The 22,197-nt window shown below is 39.4% G+C and overlaps 1 protein-coding gene across 3 annotated transcripts in view; it reads right to left on the bottom strand.

Annotated features, from left to right (window-relative positions):
• The window catches only part of CCAR1 (cell division cycle and apoptosis regulator 1), a 53,598-nt gene extending 37,802 nt beyond the window's left edge, over nt 1–15,796 (bottom strand). For 2 of the 3 annotated variants that reach the window (XM_081268281.1, XM_081268283.1), the window contains exons 1-4: nt 15,712–15,796; nt 14,424–14,546; nt 2,440–2,612; nt 1,963–2,007 (exon numbers count right to left, since the gene is read on the bottom strand). In XM_081268281.1, coding sequence (XP_081124407.1) covers nt 1,963–2,007; nt 2,440–2,612; nt 14,424–14,496 — 291 coding nt within the window. In that variant the 5' untranslated portion in view covers nt 14,497–14,546; nt 15,712–15,796. Of the gene's footprint in view, nt 1–1,962; nt 2,008–2,439; nt 2,613–14,423; nt 14,547–15,705 lie in introns of all 3 variants that reach the window. The other variant, XM_081268282.1, reaches the window with a different exon arrangement.
• Nucleotides 15,797–22,197: the final 6,401 nt, after the last annotated feature.

The following is a 22,197-nucleotide window of genomic DNA, read 5'->3' as shown; positions in this document are numbered from 1 at the left end:
CATCTTTATGTGGTTCAACGTACCTTGTTATAATTTTTTTTTCTTGTGGGGGTAGGACCAGGGATTGAACTCAGTAGCACTCAACCACTGAGCCACATCCCCAGCCCTTTTTTGTATTTTATTTAGAGACAGGGTCTCACTGAGTTGCTTAGCACCTCACATGCTGGCTTTGAACTCGTGATCCTCCTGCCTCAGCCTCCCGAACTGCTGGGATTACAGCAGGTGCCACCACACCCAGCTCATAAAATCTTTAATAGTGTTTCATAACTTAATAAGTATAAGTCTATGGGTATTTTTAATTTATGATAAGTTTTCTATGTGGTGCCGGGATTGAACTCTGGGCCTCAGTGCACTCTAGGAAAGTGCTCTACCACCCACAGAGCCACATACCCCCACAATGCCCCTCTCAGAGCATTTAAAAACAAGGTAATTGTGAGATTAGTCTCTTGTCCATTTTCAGAAGTTTAAAGTACTAGTGAAATACTGTAATCTTCAGAGAAAATGAAATGCTTTTGAAGGCCCAGAGGGCTTAAGCCAAAGATGAAAATAGACTATGGATCTGGTGACAAGAGCTTATGGACTGAGAAGTCCTAATATTCCTACACACTGTCTTTTTTTTTTTTTTTTTGGCAGTACTGTGGATTAAACTCCAGGATCTCACCCATGCAATGCAAGTGTTCTACCACTGAGCAACACCCCTAGCCCTTTATTATTTATTTATTTTTGGTACTGAGGATTGAACCCAGGGATGCTCAACCACTGAGTTATTTAGAGACAGGGTCTTGCTAAGTTGCAAAGTGCCTCACTAAGTTTCTGAGGCTGGCTTTGAACTTGCAATCCTCCTGCCTCAACCTCCTGAGCCACTGGCATTACGGGTGTGTGCCACCACACCCAGCCCAATCCTTTATATTTTGAGATAGGACTTCACTATATTGTTGAGGCTGGCCTCAAACTTGTGATCCTCTGGCTTAAGCTTCCCAAGTAGCTGGGATTACAGGTATACAACACCACACCTGGTTCAATATTGTCCTTGGATCCAATTTTTGGATCCTCTTTTGTATATCATTTTCGTCTTCTGAGAGCTGTATGTCCTGGAAAAATTTTTTTTCCTTTGAGTGGGAAGCATGCTAGGGAATGAACCTCAAGCTACACAAATGCTCTACCACTGAGCTACACCCCTGTTCCTAAAACTTTTTTAACAATAATACTCATAAGGACTGAACACTACCTCCAAGCTATGGACAAGATGAGAATGGGTAGTTAGTCTAAAACTTATCTAGATTTCAGCAGGGCAAACTTTCCTTCCTTGATAATCGTGTATTTTCTTACCACTTCCTAGCTCCCAGAGGTAAGACCTTAAGAGAAATGATTAGAGGATGAGTTTAAGGGGCCAAAGAAACATGTTTTAAGTCTAAGTTAAGAATTTTCATATTGTTCTAAAATGCCCAGGAATAGGGTATGAACTATAAGGGGAGGCTTCCTCCCATTTTCAACAGTTTTATTTAAATATTTTGTATTTTGGGTTTCATTCATCATTTCATTAGAGGGAAGGAAACAAAAACTCAATAAATTCTACTACCTAAAAAATAAAGGTTGGAAACTAGTGACCCACGAAAGGATTAGGCTTCAAGTAGGAAAAAGAGCTTTTACTTTTCCCAAGTGATCTAATTCAGCAGAGTAGCACAGAGGTTCGAGTCCAGACAGGAGCATAGTCCAAAGAATCAGAGTGGTTCATTCCAGATTATCCTCAACATACTATCTCAGAAGACTGGCTACTAGTTGAAAATTTGGGTTTTTAGGACCTTCTCTTTTTTCCTACTCCATATCCCCTACTCCCACCAAAGAATTCAAGTCATATATTATGATAGCTAAAAGAAATATAAATACAAATCTGTGTCAACTGAATTTTGGAACACATGGCTTTTTTAAAATCAGTTCTTAACATGGAAAATAAAAACTAACCTGTTGCTGCACACTATACAAGGCCTGTTGAGGTTGTGAATATTGCTGAAAAATTAAAAAAAAAAGATTATTCAAAGAAAAATATGGCTATCAACATATTATTCTCAAAAAAGCGATATATATATGTATATATATATATATACACAGAAATACACAACCAAAATCACCCTGAAATTTTCTAGAATAAATATCTAAAATACATAAAATTATTATTACTTATACTCTGGAATCCATCAAAGGCTGAATTTTTTTCAAATAATTGAGGTATGAGAAATGTCCAATTTAAAAACTAAAGAATTTTCACTATATGACTATACTTCCCCCATACGTGTAGGCATATACAGTATAATATTGTCAGAAAAAAAATCATAATAAGAGCCACAATTCTTCATTTTTTTAAAAAATGGAGATAGCAATCCTAGCTACTCAGATATCACAGTCTTCAATATTCCATATTAAAACCTATTAGAAATTCACCTGTTGCAATGCAGCTGCTGCAGCCGCGGCTTGTTGCTGTAATGCTGCAGTTTGCGTTATCTGATAGTTTGCTGGCGTTTGTGTGGTAAGGCCTGCTGCTGCCAATGCAGTTTGCTGTGTATAAATGGTAGGAGACGCTCCAAGAAGTGAAGGCTGCTGAACACCTAGTGCAGCTAAAATGAGATTAAAAGGGTGGTGGAAAATTAAGATTATTGGATCCCTTCTATGAATTTTCCAAGAATGCTTAATTGAGCATTACAGTCTAATTTAAAAAACTAAAAGAACAATTTTAGTAATGTTTGTTAAATTTAACTGATTCATGTCCCTCTAGATCCCAAAGGCTTTATATTTAATGTTCATGCCATGGTAAATATAAGAAAACATTAGTCTATAAAATTAAACATCAGAATTAAACCACACAAACTTATCTAGACAAAGTGACTACCATATCCTCCGGAAGAATTTTTAGGAAGAAATATAAAAAGTAAATATCTGGGCTGAGAGTATAGCTCGGTGGTAGAGCACTTGCCTAGCAAGCACTAGGCTCTGGGTTAGAGGTCTTAGGTTAGATACCCAGCATAACCAAAAAAAGAAAAAAGAAAGAAAAGAAGAAATTATCTTATTTTGCTAATATAGAATTTACTGTTTTAGACTGAGGATGCAGCTCAGAGGTAGAGTACTTACTTAGCATAAGCAAGGCCAAGCAAGGCCCTGGCTTTGATTCCCAGCATCACAAAAGCTGTATCTATATCTCTCTCCATATACACATATACACACATGCACACACATATATGTATTTTAATTTAAAAAGAGCTATTTGAGCCAGGTGTTGTGGTATGCCCACCTGTCCCAAAGACTTGGGAGGCTGAGACGGGAGAATCACAAGTTCCAGGCCAGTTGCAGCAATTTAGCAAGGCCCTAATAAACAACTTAGCAAGACCCTATCTCAAAATAAAAAAGGGCTGGGTATGTAGCTCAGAGGTACAACATCCCTAGATTCAATTCTTACTACCAAGAAAAAAAAAGCTATTTACATTCCCACACCAATATACCAAGTAATGTCTTATCCTTTGTATTTCCATATATATATATATATATATATATATATATATATACACACACACACACACGTGTGTGTATATATATATATATATCAAAAAAGCAGTCTTTATAACTAATTAGAATTAAAAAGTAATTAATTTTAAAAAGCAATCTTGATAAATACATGCAATTTAAAATTTAAAAGGCAGCCTCAGCCAGGCACAGTAGCGCACGCCTGTAATCCCAATGACTCAGGAGGCTGAGGCAGAAGGACTGAAAATTCGAAGCCAACCTCAGCAACTCAGTGAAGCCCTAAGCAACTTAGTGAGACCCTGTATTAAAAAAAAATAAAATAGGCTGGATCTGTAGCCCTGTGGTTAAGTACCCCTGGGTTCAATCCCCAATACCTTACAAACAACAACAAAAAAGCTGTCTCATGTTATTTGGAGAGAAAACAACACATGATATTGGGAATTCGCCTATATAAGTAAGTCACTTTCTAGGTCTGGAGATGTAGCTCCCTGGTACACTGCTTTCCTAACATATGCAAGGCTCTGGGTTAGGTTGCCAATACTGCAAAAACAAAACCAAAAGAAAGAACTAGTTGGTCAAGGTGTTAAACGTCTATAATCCCTACTACTCAAGAAGCTGAGGCTAATGGATCACAAGTTTGAGGCCAGACTCAGGAACTTGGTGAGACCTTGTCTCAAAAAATAAACAAATAACTGGGCGTGGTGCTGCATACCTATAATCCCAGCCACTGGGGAGGCTGAGGCACGAGGATTGCTTCAGGCCAGCTTTAGCAGCTTAGCAAGACCTTCACAATTTAACAAAACCATTTCTCAAACAAATAAAAACAAAAAAGGACTGAGCATGTAGCTCAGTGGTAAAAGTGTCCATGGATCCAATACACGCTACCAAAAACAAAAACAAAAAACTTTTGGTGATCTGTACACAGATAACTTTATCACAATCAAATAGCTCACTGGTCAATTCACTATTGCAGCTTTTGAGATATTAGGCTATGCCCTTAAATAGAACTCAATGATAGAAAATACTCATTATCATTAACTTGAGAATAAGAAATTATGCCACAAAAATCATATTTTAAAAATAATAAATCCCGGGCTGGGGTTGTGGCTCAAGCAGTAGTGCACTTGCCTGGCATGTGTGCGGCCGGGGTTCGATCCTCAGCACCACATACAAACAAAGATGTTGTGTCCGCCAAAAACTAAAAAATAAATATTAAAATTCTCTCTCTCTCTCCCTCTCTCTCTTTAAAAGTCATAATAATAATAATAAATCCCAAGTGCTATAACCTTCTGTAACTGCATTGTCCAAAATACTAGCAACAAGCCACATGTGGTCATTCTGTTCATTAATTGGTTGTTTTTTTAATTTTGGTACCACAAATTGAACCAAGGGGCACTTTAACCACTAAGCCACAACCCTAACCCATTTTTTAAATTTTTTATTTTGAGACAGGGTCTCACTAAGTTGCTTAGGGCTAGCTAATTTGCTCAGACTGGTTTTGAATTTGCAATCCTCCTGCCTCAGCCTCCTAAGTTTGGAATTATATAGGCAAGTGCCACCATACCCTGCATGTGGCTATTCAATTTAATGAAAATTAAGTGAAACTAGAAATTCAGTTCAGATGCAGTGATTCATGCCTGTAATCCGAACAATATGGGAGGCTGAAGCAGGAGGCCAGCCTTATCAACTGAACAAAATAAAAAATTGTCTCAAAATAAAAAGTTGAAAATTAACAAAAGGACTGGGAATGTAGCTCAGTGGTAGAGTGCCCCTGGGTTCAATTCTCAGTACAAAAAAAAAGAAAGAAATTCAGTTCCTCAGTCATACTAATCACATTTGAAGTGTTCAAAACCCTCATGGTTAGTGAATACTTTTTTTTTTTTAGTAGTTGTGTATGGACAGTATATCTTTATTTATTTTTATGTAGTGCTAAGGATCCAACCCAGTGCCTCACACATGCTAGGCAAGCTTCTGCCACTGAGCTACAGCCCCAGCCCTAGTAAATACTACTATCAGACAATGCAGACATAGAACACATTCATCTTCACCGAATATTCTATTTATTGAACAGTGCTGTACTGTAAGTAAAATGCAAAAACCCTAACTAAATCAGTGTTATGTGAGGGTTCTGAGAGTAACCATTAAGTAATATCCAAAATTGGGTGTGGTGGAATATGCCTATAGTTCCAGCCACACAGGAAGCTGAGGTGGAAGGTTAACTTAAGCCCATGAGTTCAAGACCAGGTTGAACAACACTACAAGACCCAATCTCAAATATTAAAAGAAATTAAAATAAATTGAATTATCTAATATCCCAGTAGACAACAGCTCTCCCACTCCCTTGAAATCTTTGGAAGTGATGGCTAGTGCTCCAGGCAATAGTCTCCTCTACGCACCACTGAATTATTTGTTGGTGAATTCTATCAGGTACCATTCAAGTGTGTCTTTCTTCTTTAATTACCTATCGCATTTACTGTTTCTCATTCCTTCATTTCAGAGAGGTTTATTTTATTAATTAATTTTTCTAATATATTTTTAGTTGTCAATGGACCCTTATTTCATCTCAGTCATAGAGCACTTGCCTAGCATGCACAAGGCTAGGCTATTTAGTGCTGAGAATCAACCCAGTACCTCATACCTGCCAGGCAAGCTCTCTACCACAGAACCACAACCCCAGACCTTTATTTTTTTACAGTAAGGGGGAAGGGGTTTAAATTTACTAAGGCTGGTCTCAAATTTGTCTACCTTAGCTTCCTAAATCACTGGGATTACAGGCATGCATCAACATGCCTGGTCTGTTACTGGTTTTTGAAAATCATTATTATTGTTCTTGTTGTTACTATTTTTTGTTATTTTTGTTGTTGTTGTTGTTATTATTATTATTATTATTTTGGTACTGGGTATTAAATCCAGGAGTGCTTAACTACTGACCCACACTCCAAGTCCTTTTTTTAAATTTTATTTATTTATATGTTTTGGTACCAGGGATTGAACTCAGGAACACTCAACCTCTAAACCACATCCCCAGCCATATTTTACTTTTTGTTTAGAGACAGGGTCTCACTGAGTCCTTTAGTGCCTTGCCTTTGCTGACGCTGGCATTGAACTCATGATCCTCTGGCCTCAGCCTCCTCAGCATGCACCACTGCGCCCAGCTTTATTGTTTGGGACAGTGTCTTAGGGCCTTGCTAATTTGCTGAGGCTGGCTTTGAACTTGCAATCCTTCTGCCTCAATGTCCAGATTTGATGGAATTATAGGGGCATGATCATGCCTGGCTCATTTGGTTTTCAAAAATCACCCTGTGAGAAGTAATTATACCCAAATTACAGATGAAAAAACTAACCTCAGAAAAGCTAAAAAAAAAAAAAAAACCTGCCTAAAGTCACAACACCAGAATTTATTTATTTATTTATTTATTTATTTATTTATTAATTTCAAAGAGAGAATTTTAATATTTATTTTTTAGTTTTCGGCAGACACAACATCTTTGCTTGTATGTGGTGCTGAGGATCAAACCCGGGCCGCACACATGCTAGGTGAGCATGCTACCACTTGAGCCACATCCCCAGCCCGACACCAGAATTTAAACCGGCACAATAGTAGAAAAACAGGGGCTGGGATTGTGGCTCAGCGGTAGAGCACTCACCTAGCATGTGTGAGGCCCTGGGTTTGATCCTCAGCACCACAAAAAATAAATAAGATAAAGATATTGTGTCCAATTACAACTAAGAAATAAATATTAAAAATAAAAAAGTAGCAAAACATAGTTGAGCACGGTGGTTCATACCTGTAACCCCAGCGGTTTGGGGAGGCTGAGACAGGAGGATGGCGAATTCAAAGTCAGCTTCAGCAATGGTGAGGCACTAAGCAACTCAGTGAGACCCTGCCTCTAATACAACACAAAACTGGGCTGGGGATGTGGCTCAATGTTGAATGACCCGAGTTCAATCCCCAGGACCCCCCCCCAAAAAGGGTAGCAAAATATTTTAATAATTTCAAAATGAGCATCTGACAGTGTTTCAAAGAGTTGAAAACTCAGGACAAGTCTAAGGTGGTTTGCTCCAGAGTTTGATAACATCCAAATTGAACATTTTATTTATTTATTTTTAATGTTTTTAGTTGTAAATGGATACAAACCATTACTATTTAATTTTTTTATGCAGTCCTGGGGCCGTTTGTTTATTTTTAAATTTTATTTACTTATTTAAAAATATTTTTTGTATAGTACTGGGGATTGAACCCACAACATTATGCATGCAAGGTAGGCACTCTACCATTGAGCTATGCTCTCAGCCAAAGTTCATATTTAAATTTTCACTATAATTTCTAACATATGTCATTAAAATAGATCAAAAATATCCCAGATTATAAAACATGCAGTATAAGAAAAGCCTCAACTTCACAAATAAGAATTGTACACTTGCTGGGTGGGGTGGCACACCCCTGTAATTCAAGCAACTTGCAAGGCTGAGGCAAATGGATTGCAAGTTTGAATACAACCTCAGCAACTAAGTGAATCCACCAACTCAGCAAGACCCCATCTCAAAATTTAAAAAATAAAAATGGCTGGGAGTGTAGCTGGGTTCAATCCCCAGTACAAAACAAATAAACAGATCAGTCTACTCTTTCAGTTCTCACTAAATGAGAACATTCAGAGGATGAAGGAAAAAATATTTATTAGCAATGAGCACTAATACCTTTTTTTTTTTTTAATTGTAGATGAACACAATACCTTTGCTTTATTTTCATTTATTTATTTAATGTGATGCTAAGGATTGAACCTAATGCCTCACATGTGCCAGGTAAGCGTGCTACCCCTGAGCTACAACCACAGCCCAGCACTAATTGCTTTTATGTGTACTTTTTCACTCCTAGAAAAATGTTTCAGAGACAATTTGGTATTACTTAGAATTAGCAGTTTTTAAACAGGGTAAGTCCATTCATATAAGCAGCAATCTCTTTTGTTATCCATTCAGTGGTACCAGGAATTGAACCCAGGGACCCTTTACCACTGGGCTATATTCCTAGCCATTTGTGTTTTTATTTTGAGACAGGGTCTCACTATGTTGTTCCAGATGGTCTGAATTTGTGATTTTCTTGACTCAGCCTCCCAAAAAGCTGGGATTACTGCATGTGCTAGCTATCATACTTTGTGGTAATTTTCTTTTCTACCAATTGTTATAGGTTAGAAATATCCAATTCTATCAAGGGATACTAGTCAAGTATACATATTATACCTGTAATTTATACATATTATACCTGTAATTTATACATATTATACCTGTAATTTATACATATTATACCTGTAATTATTTGCTTATAAAGCGTGAATCTTGGAATTTATGCCATGATTCAAATGATGGAAGTTTTAAAAGCTAATTATCGGACCAAAGTGAAAAGGCAGGAAAAAGGAAATATACTGAAAGCATTTCTATACTCAATAATTGATATAAAGACTAATTAAGGGGCTTGAAATATAGCTCAGTTAATAGAGTGCCTGCCTCGCATGCACAATGCCCTGGGTTCAATCCCAGCACCCCAAAAAAAAAAAAGACTAATTAAGAATTCAGTCAAGGGCTGGGGATGTGGCTCGCCTGGCATGTGTGCAGCCCGGGTTCGATCCTCAGCATCACATACAAACAAAGATGTTGTGTCTGCCGAAAGTTAAAAATAAATAAATAAATATTAAAAATTTTCTCTCTTCTCTCTTGGGCTGGGATTGTAGCTCAATGGTAGAGTGCTTGCCTAGCACATTTGAGGCACTGGGTTTGATCCTCAGAACCTATAAAAATAAATTTTTAAAAAAGTATTAAAAAACAACTTTCAGGGGCTGGGGTTGTGGTTCAGTGATAGCGCACTTGCCTGGCATGTGTGAGGCACTGGGTTTGATTCTCAGCACTGCATTTAAATAAATAAAATAAAGGTCTATCAACAACTAAAAAAAATATCTTAAAAAAAAAAAAAAAACTTTCAAATCTTAAAGCTCTGGTCTCAGTGCTGGAATGTAACTCAGCGGCAGAGTATTTGCCTAGCATGTACAAGGCAAGGTTTGATTTCTAGCACAACACACACACACACACACACACACACACACACACACACACGAATGAAGTTGAAGTTCTGTTCCCTAGTATTGCTACCACTGAAAATAATGTGACAGCACTTCAGGCAGGATACGGAAAATCAGATAAATATTAAGAAACAAACACTATGTCAACTGTGGAAGAAATGAGAGATTAAGCTGGAAAGATAGAACACTTCAAATAGTATCCCAAGGAGTTTGAACTATATTCTGAAGAAATTTTTGTAGATGAACGAGAGAATGGAGTAATGGGAGAAATAATGAACCATAAAAATATTTTTTTTTAAAGATAGAGTGAGAGAGGAGAGAGAGAGAGGGAATTTTTTAATATTTATTTTTTAGTTATCTGCGGACACAACATCTTTGTATGTGGTGCTGAGGAGCGAACCTGGGCCGCACGCATGCCAGGCGAGCGCGCTACCGCTTGAGCCACATCCCCAGCCCCAAAATAATTTTTTAAAATCAGTAATTTTGATAGAAATTATCCTTTAGGAAACTATGGTTATTTAGGAGATATAAGAAGTAATATTTATAGTAAGAGAGTAATCAAATAAAAGTAGTCATGGGGCTGGGGTTATGGCTCAGTGGTAGAGCACTCACCTAGTGTAGGTGAGGCACTGGGTTCTATCCTCAGCACCATATAAAAATAAATAAATAAAAATAAAGGCATTGTGTTGACTTACAACTAAAAAAATTAAAAAAAAAAAAAAAAAAGTAGTCAGGCATGCCAGTAATCCCAGCTACCTAGGAGACTAAGGCAGGTGGATCACAAATTCAAGGCCAGCCTGAGCAATTTAGTGAGAACCTGCCTCAAAATAAAAGGCTGGGGATGTAGCTCAGAGGTAGAACATCCCTGGATTCAGTACCCAGTAAAAAAAAAAAAAAAAAAAAAAAAAGGAGTTTGAACTAAGTATAAGTAAATAGAAGACAATAGAGGCTGGAGTTGTGGCTCAGCAGCAGAGCACTCACCTAGCACTTTTGAGGCACCAGGTTCGAGCCTCAGCACTACATAAAAATAAATTAATTAATTAAAGGTATTGTGTCAACTACAACTATAAAATTAAAAAATAGAGGGGGCTGGGGATGTGGCTCAAGCGGTAGCGCGCTTGCCTGGCATGCATGCGGCCTGGGTTCGATCCTTAGCACCACATACCAACAAAGATGTTGTGTCCGCCGAAAACTAAAAAATAAATATTAAAAATTCTCTCTCTCTCTAAAAATAAAATAAAATAAAAATAAATAGAGGACAATAAAGACTATTTCCTCAAGACAGAGAAAAAGAGCTTTGTGACTAAAGAATCGATGTTAAACACTGACTGAAGAGTAGAATATAAAGGTTTAGGAAAGGAATAAAAAGACCTGAAAAAGTTAGATAAGAGACTTTGGAATGGAAACTTTAAATTAAGAGCAGTAAACGGGAGAAATCTAATACTGATCAAATTATCCAAATATTGCATTGGTCCTAAATGTAGGATGGAGGAATAATTCAAGACATTTTTAAAAAGGGGAAAAGTCAGGCAGACCAGGCTGTACATGCCTATAATCCCAGGGACTTAGGAGGCTGAAGATCAACAGCTTGAGGCCAACCTGTACAACCCTGCAAGATCCTGTCTCAAAAACTAATAAGGGCCTGAGGATGTAGCTCAGTGGTAGATAGCCCTTGGATTCAATGGGTTAATCCCCAGAACTACAAAAAAAGTTTGATATCTTTGAGATGGTGGTTAAAGGAAAAGAAAATTAAAGATGACATATGATGACACCCAGGAATTACTGACTCCTGAACTCAATAGGCTCAGTATTAAAGCTAAACAGCAACAATTCAAAGCTTGAATTTTGCACTTTCAGCAATAAACTGCTGACAAGCAGGCTTTCACTAACATTTTTAACATTATTTACATGTCTCATCTGTATAAATGCATTATGTGTAAATGCATTAAAATTTTCAGCCACTTTTTAAACAACAGTACAAATGCAAATTAACCGTCTCATAAAATAAAATGCTGGGCTGGGGTAGTGGCTCAGTGGTAGCGCGCTCACCTAGTATGTGCGAGGCCCTGGGTTCAATATTTAACACCACATAAAAATGCGTAAAATAAAGGTATTGTGTCCAACTAACTAAAAAATAAATATTGAAAAAAAAATTAAATGCTAAAACCAGGCCTGGTAGCCCATGACAGTAAACCTAGCTACACAAGAGGACGGAAAATTGGAAGGTCTTAGCAACTTCAGGAGACCCTGTTTCAAAACAAAACAAAACAAAAAAAGAGTTGGGGCTGAGTGTGGTGGCCTAAGAATGTCATCCCAGCACTCCAGGAGGCTGAGACAAAAGGACCCAAATTCAAAGACAGCATGAGCAATTTATCAAGGTGCTAAGCAACTTAGCCAGACCTTGTCCCTAAATAAAAAAGGGCTGGCTAAGTGCCCCTGGGTTCAACCCCTATATCAAAAAAAAAAAAAAAAAAAAAAAAAAGAGTTGGGGATGTAGCTCAGTGGAAAAGCACTTGTCAAGCATTTGTGAGGGCTATTGGTTCAATACTAAATACCACAAAAGAAAAAGTTGAACAATTCTTTTTTGTATGATTTGCATGGTCACCAATTTGACACTGGACTCAGATACTGATATTGCTGGCATATGGTTGCTCTGAACTACCTCACCAACCCTAAGCCATATCTTTTTCTTTTATTTTCAATACTAGGGATTGAAGCCAAGGCCTTGTACGTGCTAGGTACCACTCCACCCCTGAGTCATAGCTGCAGTCTTTTCATTCTAATGAGACAGGGTCTTGCTAAGTTGCTCAATGGCCCAGCTAGGTTTAAGAGTGTGTCAACTACTTGGCTTGTATTTCAAGACAGTGTTTCACTAAGTTGCCCAGGCTACCCTCAAATTTACAATCATCCTGCCTCTACCTCAGGAATAGCTGGGATTACAGCTATGTGTATTCCTTTCTTCCTTTCTTTCTTTGGTACTGGTGATTGAACTCAAGGATGTGGGAGACACATCCCCAGCCGTTTTTTATTTATTTTGAGACAGGATCTCACTAAGTTGCCTAGGGCCTCTCTAAATTGCTCAGGCTGGCCTCAAACTTGTGATCCTTCTTCTCCAGTCTCCAATCACTGGGAATACAGGCATGTACTAGCATGCCCAGCTATGTGTATTTCTTTAATACAGTAAAATTGGCACTATTATTCAAGAAGTCTCAATATCTTGTTGAAATTAAAAAAAAAAAACAAAAACAAAACTCTAGCAGTGGCACATGCCTGAAATCCCAGCTACTTGGGAAGGTTGAGGTGAGTGTGGGAGACCCCAATCTCAACAAAAAGAAAGAAAATATCAAATATTCTAGAAGTAGTCCAAAATATGGCAACTGGAATCTAGATATTTTATTCAAAACAATATTATTATAGTTTCACTAGTATCTATTTACAGGCTTTTCAGAAAAAAGCTAGCATAGATACTTAATAATAATAAAGAAAATAACTTGCTTATCTACTCAAGTGATGATATAGCAGCAAAAATTTAGACTCTTGAAAAATTGTGATTGATATTTCCAAGAATTTCCATAAATAATTTCATGTACCACATATTTTATAGAATCTCCATTTACAAAATTCTATTATTTAGGGCTGGGGATGTGGCTCAAGCGGTAGCACGCTTGCCTGGCATGCGTGCGGCCCGGGTTCGATCCTCAGCACCACATACCAAAGATGTTGTGTCCGCCAAGAACTAAAAAATAAATATTAAAAATTCTCTCTCTCCTCTCTCACTCTCTCTAAAATAAATAAATAAATAAATAAATAAATAATTCTATTATTTATGTTGAGTCTTTATTGTCAAATCCGAAAAGAGAATACCTATATATTACTGAATGTCTCTAAAAAAAAGTTGTATAAACTTTGTTATCTCCTTTGTTCCATCCATCTTTAAATAAAAACAAAGGTCTATGACATACATTCAAATGATCACAACGTAAATGTAAATAGCTATAGACAATATAATTCTATAATAACAGCTATTTTTATTTGAATCCAAAACAAAACATGCAGCATAAGTCAGCTAAGGGCTGGAGATGGGCTATAGTCTTATGAGAGTTTGTCTATCATGTAGGAAGCCCTGGGTTTGCTTCCCAGCACCATTAAAAAGAAAAAAAAGTCAGGGGCTGGGGCTCAGTGTAGTAGAAAGCTTGCCTAGCATGTTTTAGGCACTGGATTCAATTCTCAGCACCACATATAAATAAATAAAATAAAGGTCCAAATAAAATAACACTAACTTTATTTTTAAAAAAAAGTCAGCTAAAACAGTATATTAAAGAATAAGAGCATAACACATGCTTCTGGACACACAGTAGTTGATACTAACTGATTTCACCAAATCTAAGTCACTTCTTAGCCAGGCATGGCGGCATGTTTGTAAACCCAGTGGTTCAGGAAGTTGAGGCAGGAGATCACAAGTCTGAAGCAAGCCTGAGCAAGAGCAACTTGGTGAGACCCTCAGCAAGTGAGGAGGGAGAGCCTATCTCCCAAAAAAAAAGGGGGGGGGGGTTGCAAATGTAACTCCTGGGTAGAGCTCCCCTGAGTTCAACCCTGAAAGGGCGGGGGGGCAGGGGAAAGAAATGATCCACAGCACTGCAAAACAAAACCTATAAAACTGTCCAAAATGCAAATCACTTTTTTCCCTAGTTGATCTATCAATTTTTAAAAGTCTTCACAAATAAACGACACATCACTTGCAAACACTTTACCATAACATGCATAACCTAACTCGGCTATAACAGGATTCCCCCCAATACCCACACACTCATTTACAGTACATGTGTTCAGCAGTCTGACCTGGCTGTGATACCGCAGTGGCTGTAAACTGAGTAGCCCATGGCGGATTCTTCTGTCCTCCAAACTGAGCCATGATGCAAGGGGTAAAAAAACCTTCACTTGTTTTTCTTCTATAGCAGCAATCTATTAAGAAAGGATCCACGTTTCAAAGTTCAACCAAACTACAAATATCACAATTATTTAAAAGAAATGTTTAAAGTATCAAGGGCATCTTCCTAAGTAGATATAATAACTGCAAGTAGGAAAAGGGCAAATGAACAACACTTCAAATACAGCAAAAACATTTTACATCAACTGGATCACCAAAGTACCCTTATTTTAGGGACAGACTTAAAGGGCACTTCTTTCTGTGACTATAAACCGTCACATTTAAACAGAAGACAATCTGCTCTATCCACCAGATTATTAACTAGAAGTTCACAACTCCATATTCACAGGATATCTAGCCTTCTGTGTTTCTTTGGGCGATGGAGTTGGAGATTGGGGCCAGAGTGATGGTGAAATCAATAACGGAAAATTGGACGAGACCCCGAACAAAGGTACTTATCATCAAAATAACGAACATCTCTAATTTCTCTGGTATGGAATTAACTAGGACCTCCTTTGCCCTCGACTTCCTCTCCCTCGTGTGGAAAGGCAGTTGAGCTAACGGATGCCCCTCAAAGAACCAATGCGAAGACCCCACTCCCGCCAAAGACAAGTCAGAAAATGCGATCATCTCCGCCCGCATATCGCCCGGGCGCGGCGATTCTGACGGGCCAGGGCTCTGCCATCTTCCTCCGGCCCCAGCTCCTCGCGGGCCGCAGACGGCGGATGGCGGAACCCACAGCCCCACAACACTGGGTTAAGCGCCAACACCGGGACACTCAAGAGTTCAGGCCTCCTTAAGTCCGGCGCACGACGGAGAAAGCCTCTATCCCCAAACCCACGCCACGGGGAGCCCCCACCCCCGCCCCGGGCTTCGAGGCTAAAGCCGCAGCAGCTCCGGAGAGGGGGACGGCGGACTGCAGCCGGTCGGACCAAGGCTGAGGGGCGCTGGGTACACCTGAGGGGCGACCGGGAAAGAGCGAGGCGGTGGGGGAGGGGCGGGCAGCACAGGGCCTGGTCCGACCGGCACAAAAGGGACCGCGTCCCTCCCGCCCCAGTCCCACAAGAGCCCCACGGTCGCCGGCCTGGGGCCTCCGCGCCACCAAAACGAAGCCTCCCGGTCCTTCCGCTATAGGACAGATGTTAAGAACCCCAGGCGGCAGCCCACCGCGCTCCAATCAAGCGCTGACCAGACCTTCACCTGCGTCGGGTCCCGGCTAACACCGAAGCCATTTCAAAACCGTCAGCCTTATGCGCATGCGCCAACCTCCCCCTCTCGCTCCTCACCGCCTCCTTCCCAATTTCCCAAAGGAACCACGCTTACGGCTTGACGTCCTACGTACGCGCTCTCCGACTCGCCCCGCATAGGCTAGCCCTTTTGACTGCGCTGCTAGAACGAGAACGCTGTGAAGAAGGGTTACCTTGGCTCAGCTTAACAATGAGCGGGCTACGTCTGTGCGCTCTCTCTGAGGCAGAGGATGACCAGAGGGGGTGGAAGGAAAGAATCCGCGGTCACGTGATCCGACGAGGGCCGACGCCATTTTATGATTTTTCTTTTTCCTTTTTTTTTTTAAACAGTATATTTGGTTGGAGGAATGGGTATGTTCTGTGACGTCTCAACTCTTTTTTTTCATTGAGGTAAATGTCACTTAACATACTGAATGGACTTTTTTCTTTTCTTTGAGACAGGGTCTTCCATGTTGCTCAGGCTGGTCCCAAACTGCTGGGCTTAAGCGGTCCTCCTGCCTCAGCCTCCAGAGTTGGGACCACAGACAGGTTCGCGCCACTACGCCAAGATGGACTATTTTAAAGTGTACAATTTAATGGCCTTTAGTGTGTTCATAGGTTGTGCCACCATGACCACTGCTATTATTAAATCTTTTCATCACCCAAATAAGAAACGTACACCTATTAACCAGTCACTCCCTGTCGTGAGTGAGCTATGTCATTTACATAGACAAAACACGTTTGGTGTCTTTCCACAGTGTCACAATTTAGTGAATAACAATAAATTCACAGGTTACACTGTTTTCATCAGTGTCAGTTCACTGAATACTTGTGGGTCACCTGATAGTCATAAGCCAAACAATCAGGTTTCTTTACTCCAATCTTTTAATTTAAAAAAAAATGTAGTTTTGTATGGACAGAATGCCTTTTTTTCATTTTTTAATTTTTATGTGGTGCTAAATATGGAACCCAGTGCCTCACACATGCTAGGCAAGCGCTCTGCCACTGAGCTACAGCCCCGGCCCCAAGTCTTAATTTTTAATAGCTAAAACATTCAAGTCACACACTTTACACTAGACTAAAAAAGGCTTAAAGCAGCTGCAGGTGTTCTGAGACTGAACTGAGAGCAAAGACAGAAAGCAGATAGTCACTGTAGGGGGTCAGAAGATTAAGGACCAGGCCCAGCAGGTGGCATAGGCCTTTAATCCCAGCAGTTTAGAAGGCTGAAACAGAAGAATCCCAAATTCAAGGCCAGCCTCAACAACATAGCAAGGCCCTAAACAATTTAGCAAGATTTTCTTATTTTGCTGACCATTTTATTGTTTCATCTGTTAAATCTACTACCCCTAGTTGCCATCACTGCTACCATCAATTAAGGAAAATCTAAAATTGCCACACACTGTGTTAAGTACTCTAGACATAGGAATGGAACCAAATAATAGTTCTGCAAGCTGATTTTATAGCTGAACATAAAACATACAAAGGGCTGGAGATGTTGCTCAGTGGTTAAGTGCCCCTGGGTTCAGTCCCTGGTAACAAAATAAATAAATAAATAAATAAAATATTAAGGACCAGCTCACTGGATACAGTGGCACAAGCCTGTAATCCCAGTTGCTCAGGAGGCTGAGACTGGGTTACAAACCAGCCTCAGCAATGGCAAGACACTAAGAAACTCAGTGAGACCCTGTCTCTAAATAAAATACAAAATAGGGCTGAGGGCCTGGGGTTGTGGCTCAGATGTAGAGCGCTTACCTAGCAAGTGTGAGGCCCTGGGTTCCATCCTCAGCACCACAGAAAAATAAATAAATAAAATGAAGGTATTGTATCTAACTAAATATATATAGATAGATATAGAAATAGGGCTGTGGCTCAGTGCCTGAGTGCCCCTGGGTTCAATCTCTTGTACGATCCCCCCCACCAAAAAAAAAATATTAAGGACTAGCTTAAGAATTTGTTCAGGGGCTGGGGATGTGGCTCAAGCGGTAGCACGCTCGCCTGTAATGCCTGCGTCCCGGCTTCAATCCTCAGCACCACATACAAACAAAGATGTTGTGTCCGCCGAAAACTAAAAAATAAATATTAAAAAAAAAAGAAGAGGGGCTGGGGATGTGGCTCAAGCGGTAGCGCGCTCGCCTGGCATGCGTGCGGCCCGGGTTCAATCCTCAGCACCACATACCAACAAAGATGTTGTGTCCGCCGAAAACTAAAAAATAAATATTAAAAATTCTCTCTCTCCTCTCTCACTCTCTCTTTAAAAAAAACCAAAAAACTCTGATCACCACTAATCTTTTTCTCTTCAATGGCCCATCCTAGACATATAAGTAGAATCTGCAATGTGTGGCCTTTTGTGTGTTTGGGTTCTTTGACTTAGTATATAATTTTCAAAGTTTGACCATGTAGTAGCATTATCAATTTTTCTTTAAATCATAAATATTATTCGTTCTTGGGCTGGGGCTGTAGCTCAGTGGCAAAGCATCTGCCTTGCATGTGTGAGCGACTGGGTTCAATCCTCAGCACCACATAAAAGTAAGTTACTGTGACCATCTACAACTAAAAAAATAATTTTACAAAATATTACTTGTTATTTTATATTTTATTTTTCCACATTTAAGCAGTGGTGTGTGTGTGTGTGAGAGAGAGAGAGAGAAAGAGAGAGAGTGTGTGTGTTGCTAATAATTAACACAGGCCTCACACAAGCTGGGCAAGCTTTTTTTTTTTTTAAGAGAGAGAGAGAATTTTTTAATATTTATTTTTTAGTTTTCGGCGGACACATCTTTGTTTGTATGTGGTGCTGAGGATCTAACCCGGGCCGCACGCATGCGAGGTGAGCGCACTACCGCTTGAGCCACATCCCCAGCCCAAGCTGGGCAAGCTTTATCCACTGAGTTACAACCCCATCCTCCAGATTTAAGGAAACTATTTCCACTAGCTATGTATATTTTACAGTAATTTAGTAAAGTATGCCTCTGTGAGTCAAAGATGGAACAAACTTTTTGTCCCTACTTATCCCCTCTAGACTGCAGAAACTATTGAATATTCTTATTTTCATGGCAATATGATAGCTTGCACAAATTTAATGAGAAGATGTTTTTGTAATAGGACACAATTATTGCTTAAATTTCCAAGATTTTGACTCAAATATCATATTTTCAGATATTACCAGGCAACATTAAAGAACTAAGGTTGAGCCGGGCTCAGTGATGCATGCGTGTAATCCCAACGGCTCGGAAAGCTGAGGCATGAGGATCCTGAGTTCAAACAAAGTCAGCCTCAGCAACTCAGTGAGACCTTATCTCTAAATACTCTCTAAATAAAATACAAAGTAGGGCTGGGGATATGGCTCAGTGGTTGAGTGCCCCTGAGTTCAATCCCTGGTACAAACAAACAAATAACAACAACAAAAAAACAACTAAGGTTGATCATATGGAGTCAATAAAGCTTCCTGGAAGGATACTAGCCTGGTACCTCATAACTGGGACCGCATATGGTCCCTCTCTGGTTATTGTAAGATAAGGAATGTCATTTAAGGAATGTCACTTAAGGAATGTCGTTTAAGATCCTTTGTGACTTATGATACTTTTTGCCTCTGGAGAAGGGAAGAATTCACCCAACTTATAAATATTTCATGCAAAATCTGATGGCTAGTCTTTGACTTGACTTCCTAGTCTCTATGGGTGTTAAATGTGTAATCTGCTAGACATGGTAGTGCATAAATATAGTCCATACTACTCAGGAAGCTGAGCCAGGAGGACTACTTGAGCCTAACCTGGCAAACGTAGTGAAACCCTGTCAAAAACACAAAGGTACAATCTGAGGGGTTGGGGATAGCTCATTGATACATCCTATACTTAGCTCAAGATTCTGTCCTCAGCACAACCACCACCAAAAAAAAAAAAAAAAAAAAAAAAAAAGTACAGTCTAATATTCTTTATCAAAAGTTTCTGCAAGCTGGCATACTGGCACATTCCTATAATCCCAATGGGAGGCTGAGGCAGGAGGATTGCAAGTTCAAAGCCAGCCTCAGCAACTTAGCAAGGTGCCAAGCAACTCAGTGAGACCCTGTCTCTAAATAAAATATGCAAAAGGGCTGGTAGATGTGGCTCAGTGGTTAAGTCCCCTGAGTTCAATCTTCAGTACAAAAAAAAAAAAAAAAAGTTTCTGCAATGGCTGGGATTGTACTTCAGTGGTAGAACACAGAGTTCAAAGCTAGCATGTGTGGGTTCTATCCTTAGCAGCACATAGAAATAAACTATCCTTAGCAACACATAGAAATAAACAAGGACTGGGGATATAGCTCAGTTGGTAGAGTGTTTGTCTCACATATACAAGGCCCTGGGTTCAATCTCCAGCACCACACCAAAAAATAATAAAGAAACGAATAAAATAAAGATATTCTAGCCAGGCGTGGTGGCACACACCTGTAATCCCAGTGGCTTAGGGGCAGGAGGATCTCGAGTTCAAAGCCACCCTCAGTAAAAGTGAGGCGCTAAGCAACTCAGTGAGACCCTGTCTCTAAATAAAATAGGGCTGGGGATGTGGCCGAGTAGTTGGGTGCCCTGAGTTAAATGCCCAGTACTAATAAATAAATAAATGAATAAATAAATAAAGGTATTTTATCCATCTACAACTACAAAAAGAATTTTAAATAAAAAGCAGGGCTGGTAGAGTGCTTGCCTCACATGCACAAGGCCCTGGGTTTGATTCCCCAGCAACACACACACACATACACACACACACACACACACACACACACACAACCAGTTTCTTGGAAACAAACTTTGAAGTGATCAAGTGAGAATGCTAATGCCATCCTTAAGTCCAGAATCCTGAAATGTCCCTGACTGCCCTCTGGACTCTTAAATTGGACTTCCAGCTGAGTGTGGTGGCACATGCCTTGTAATCCCAGCATCTTGGGAGGATGAGGCAGGAGGATAGCGAGTTCAAAGCCAGCATAGGGCTGGGGATGTGGCTTAATAGTCGAGTACCCTGGAGTTAAATCCCTTATAAGCGCACCCCCCAAAAAATTGGGCTTCCAACTGCTAATCTTTGTTTCTCTTTCTTTCATAGAAATTCCCTCTATGAGTACCTGCTGCTAGCACAGGCTTGTAATCTCAGCTACTCAGGTAGTTGAGGCAAGAGGATCACAAGTTCAGGCCAGCCCAGGCAATTTATGGAGACCTTGTCTCAAAACAAAATAAAGAAAGGCTATGGATGGGGCTCAGGAGTGTGTGAGCCCATGAATCAATTCCAAATACCACCCCAAACATAACACACACAAAGCCTGCTTCTAGCACTATTCAACAAATATCTTCCTGTACTACCAAATCCCAATTCAGTGTTATTTATTAGTCTTTTAATTATTATTTTGATTTTTAATTTTTTTGACATACTGGGAATTGAATCCAGAGGTGCTATACCATTTAGCTACATTCCTAGCCACTTTTATTTTTTTATTTTGACAGGATCTTACTAAGTTACCCAGACTGGTCATGAACTTGCAAACCTCTTGCCTCAGCCTCCCCAGACCCTGGGATTAAAGGAGTGCACCACTGCACCTGGCTTTTGTCTGACCTCTTTTCAATTGTTTTTGGCATATACTGTACCTAGGAATGGGTTGTCTCAAATGGGTTGTCTCTGAATCATATGATAATTCTATATTTAATTTGTTGAGTGACAAATTATATTTCCTGTGATTACCCTATTTATATTCCTGCAAGAAATGTTCCATGTTCTTACCAACCTTTATTATTTTATTTATTTCTTCTTTTTAAAAATAAATAGAAATCTTCATGGGTATGAAGTGAAATGTCATAGCAGTTTTGATTTGTAGCTCCCTTATGAAATGACTAAAAATGTTGAGCACAATTTCATGTGTTTACTGGCCATTTGTACATCTTCCTTGGAGAAATTTCTATTCAAGTCCTTTGTTCTCCCCTTCCCCATGTTTTGGCAAATCTTTTTTTAAAAATATCTTTAGTTGTAGATGGCAACAACACTTTTATTTAATTAATTAATTTATTTTTTATATTTATTTTTTAGTTTTTAGGTGGACACAATATCTTTATTTTATTTTTATGTGGCTGAGAATTGAACCCAGTTCCTCATACATGCTAGGAACCACATCCCAGCCCCTATTTACTTATTTATTATGTGATACTGAGGTTCAAACCCAGTGCCTTACATATGCTAGGCAAGTGCTCTACCACCAAGCCACAACCCCAGCCCCCTAGCAAATATTTTGATTCTAATAAAAAATATATGTATGGGCTGGAGTTATGGCTCAGTGGCACAGCATTGCCTAGCATGTGGGAGTCACTGCGATTGATCCTTAGAACCACATAAAAATAAACAAATAAAATAAATGATGCTATCCAGCTACAACTCTACAACTACAAATAATTTTTTTAATGATTTCAACTCTTTAAAAAATATGTTGGGGCTGAGGATGTGGCTCAAGCGG

The sequence above is a fragment of the Spermophilus citellus genome (genome assembly GCF_964194105.1).
Source record: "Spermophilus citellus genome assembly, chromosome: 15".
In the NCBI taxonomy this organism is placed as follows: Eukaryota; Metazoa; Chordata; class Mammalia; order Rodentia; family Sciuridae; genus Spermophilus; species Spermophilus citellus.
This window is presented reverse-complemented; position numbering and strand designations above follow the sequence as displayed.